The sequence below is a fragment of the Pinus tabuliformis genome, chromosome 8 (assembly GCF_031772625.1).
Source record: "Pinus tabuliformis cultivar Carrire ecotype Pingquan chromosome 8, CPIR1, whole genome shotgun sequence".
Taxonomy (NCBI): domain Eukaryota; kingdom Viridiplantae; phylum Streptophyta; class Pinopsida; order Pinales; family Pinaceae; genus Pinus; species Pinus tabuliformis.
Genome location: NC_142294.1, coordinates 1,167,073,378 through 1,167,076,679, shown reverse-complemented (window position 1 = coordinate 1,167,076,679; position 3,302 = coordinate 1,167,073,378). Strand labels below are relative to the sequence as shown.

General features: G+C 42.0%; 1 protein-coding gene across 1 annotated transcript; it reads left to right on the top strand.

The window, feature by feature from the left end:
- Positions 1 to 2,586: 2,586 nt before the first annotated feature.
- LOC149239505 (uncharacterized) lies at positions 2,587 to 3,021 on the top strand. The gene has a single exon (XM_089369878.1). The coding sequence runs from the start codon at positions 2,587 to 2,589 to the stop codon at positions 3,019 to 3,021; it is 435 nt and encodes a 144-aa protein (XP_089226004.1).
- The last annotated feature ends 281 nt before the right edge of the window (positions 3,022 to 3,302 follow it).

The window sequence follows — 3,302 nt, the reverse complement described above, 5'->3', positions numbered from 1 at the left end:
AGGGTGAATTGGTTAAGAGAAGGGGATCACAATACCCATTTTTCGACAAGGCCATGGTCCAACACTGCCAAAACAACAGAATCTTCTCCCTAAAATATGAAGAGGGGAACCGTAGAGTTCAACACGAGGAGATGGAGGGGCTCCTAGTAAACCACTTCAGATATCTCCTATCAGAACCACAAGAAGACAGAACGGAATCAATTCAAATAATTTCTCAACATATACCTCACAAGGTCACGCAGGAACAAAACCTTGCCTTGATGAGAGTAGCTACGCTTGAAGAGGTGGAAGATATCGTCAAGGGTATGAAAAAAAATAAGGCCCCTGGTCCGAATGGGTTTACAACAGAATTCTACCAATCCACTTGGAACTTCATGGGGAGAGACATTCCGGAAGTCATGGAGGAATAAAGGTGAAATCAAAAGGTATGCCCCAGTTTGAACTCCACTTTTATAACTCTCATTCCTAAGACATCAAAATCGAAAGACCCTTAGGGATTCCAACCCATAGCCCTATGCAATGTCATATATAAAATTATATCTACGCTCATAGTCAAGTAGATAAAACCTCTTCTACCGAATATCATATCCCCGTAGCATACGCGATTTGTCAAGGGAAGGCAAATATTCGACGGGCTGGTAACCTCTCAAGAGGTAGTTCATTCCCTCAAGGCAAAAAAGCTAGTTGGAATGATGATTAAGCTTGATCTATCAAAGGCCTATGATCGAGTAAGCTAGGAGTATCTAAAGAGCATCCTTAGAGCCTATGGATCTAACCACATATGGATAAATTGGATCAGTGCCATGATATCCACTCCTGTCATCTCTATTTTTCTGAACGAGAACCCTACCAAAAACTTTAACCCTACTTGAGGGCTGAGACAAGGTGATTCATTGTCACCCTTCCTGTTCATTATTGTTGCGAAAGGTCTGGGAAGATACATCAAAACTGAAGCTTGGGAGTCTAGGATTAAAGACCTTAGGATTTGGGGGAATGACCTTGCCATAGCCCACCAGCGATTCGTTGATGATATCATGCTTTTTTGCCAAGTATCACTTAGAGAATCCCGCAGAATCAAAGAAATCTTGAATACCTTCATGATGCATCAGGGACCCAAATAAACAATGAAAAATCTTGTACCTTCTTCTTTAACACCCAAGGGAATGTTAAGACCTATCTTGCTAGGATCCTGGGGTTCAGTATAAGAAACCTCCCCACTAAATACTGGGGCATGCCTCTATCGGAAAACTCTCTAAAACTGTTAGGATGGCAACAGATCCTCCAGAAGATACAAGGAAGGCTGGGAAGTTGGGCCTTTAGATTCCTCAACCTAGCAGGCAGAACTATCCTCCTCAAAGCAGTGCTGCAATCGATTCCAATATACCAATTGTCAGGCATGGTGGCCCCTCAGGGGGCTTGTACCAAAATGGTTGATATATTTAAAAAATTCATGTGGGGAGGGGATCAATAGACAAGGAAATAGGTCCTTATATCTTAGCAGGGATTGGTAAAAAAAAAATGGAAGGAGGGCTTGGCCTCAGGGACCCATACACTTTAAATCAAGTAATGGGAGCTAAATTATGGTGGAGATGGCTGGGGGGGAAGGGACTTATGCAAACAAATATGGAAAAGACAGTATAACATGCTGAAGAGAACTAAGATATACAATGGTATAGAGACCCACCTAAAGGATTAGTAATATGGAACCCGGAAAACCAAAATAGAGACCTTATTAACCAACATGTTTTCTGGGAAAGACTTATAGATAGGAAAGACCTCAGAGACATATATAGATTTACTAATGATAACAACATCCAATATGTAGAGAAATTCTAGAAAGAAGAGCAAGGAGTAGGGAACTAGAGGAGATGGAAGAAGAAGGAAGATTGGGGCCAGGGTATAGAGACATAGCAATGGGTCGAATTTGAAAAAGAAATGAGATCAAGACAAATCACGATTAGGAATGACCCAGACATTTTGAAATGGGACCACTCCACAAAAGGTACCTTCACCAGCAAAGAAGTGTATGACTTGAGAGCATAACAAGCCTAAGAAGGACAAGGACTTCTTTGGAAAAAAATCTAGAAGTGGGGTTGGTGGCCAAAGGTAGCCCATTTCCTATGGTTGGTATGCAAAGGGAGGATCCTAACCTAGGGCCAACTTCAAAAAAAGGGAATTCAAGGCTCGTCCTTATGTTGGATGTACCAACAAAACAGAGAGGATATGGAGCATATGTTGAATTCTTGTCCGTTTGTGAAGTAGAAATGGGGTCAGCTACAAGGAGTCTTCGAAAGGATGGATCAGGACTACCATAGCATAAAGGAAACAATCTTTCTATGGTGCAACAATATTTTCTCAATTCCAATGTTGAACCGAGCATGGGGTCTGGCCTTAGTTTTAAACCTATGGGCCATATGGAAAGAAAGAAACCATAGAATTTTCAAAAATAAAATATCAAACCAAGAACAGGTATGGGAAGGAATCATTAGAAACATCAGGGAGACTATATTAGCAGAACAATGGAGCCCCAAAGATTGGCAAGTTCCCCCCCAGGAAGCAAGAATCCTTCGAAAACTTAACCTAACAATGGAAATGTTGGCTCCAAATGCTTGGAAAAAAGATAGGATGGATATAGGCTCCCGGATTCAATTCACTACCACTGGAGAAGGTTTCATAAAACTTAATTTCAACAGGGCTTCAAAAGGGAACCCTGGCGCAGCAGACCTTGGTGGCATCTTCCAAGATACTCAAGCTAACACATGGCTCATTTATGCAAACTCATGTGGGATAACAAGCAACAACATGGCAGAATTTGCTGCAGCAGGCCAAAGATTTCGAATAGTTGTAAGAATGGGATACCAAAATGTTGTGGTTGAAGGAGATTCTAGTATGGTCACAACCACCTTGGTGAAACTCAACAACGACACATCATGGGACAAATTAAGCCAAAGTTGGAGGACAACGCACCTTATACAAGAGATAGGGGAGCTTATTCGCAAGTTTCACTATATAATGGTCTGATATGTAAGAAGGGAAGGGAATAAAGCGGCTGATTTCTTGGCCAAATAGGGTTATAATCAATAAAATGGTTCGCTAGAAAAATTATCCCCGATACAGCCCAGGGATGACAAGTTCAAATCTCTGGAGGATATACTGGCCCAAGATCGCAGGAAAAGCCAGTAAAATGGGAATCCAAACAACCAAAACCTTGATCGGGGTGTGTGCCGGAGGATGGCAGGGTTGGCAGACAGTTATGAGGAGTAAAGGATGGGTACCATCCACCACCCCCCACACGCTTATGG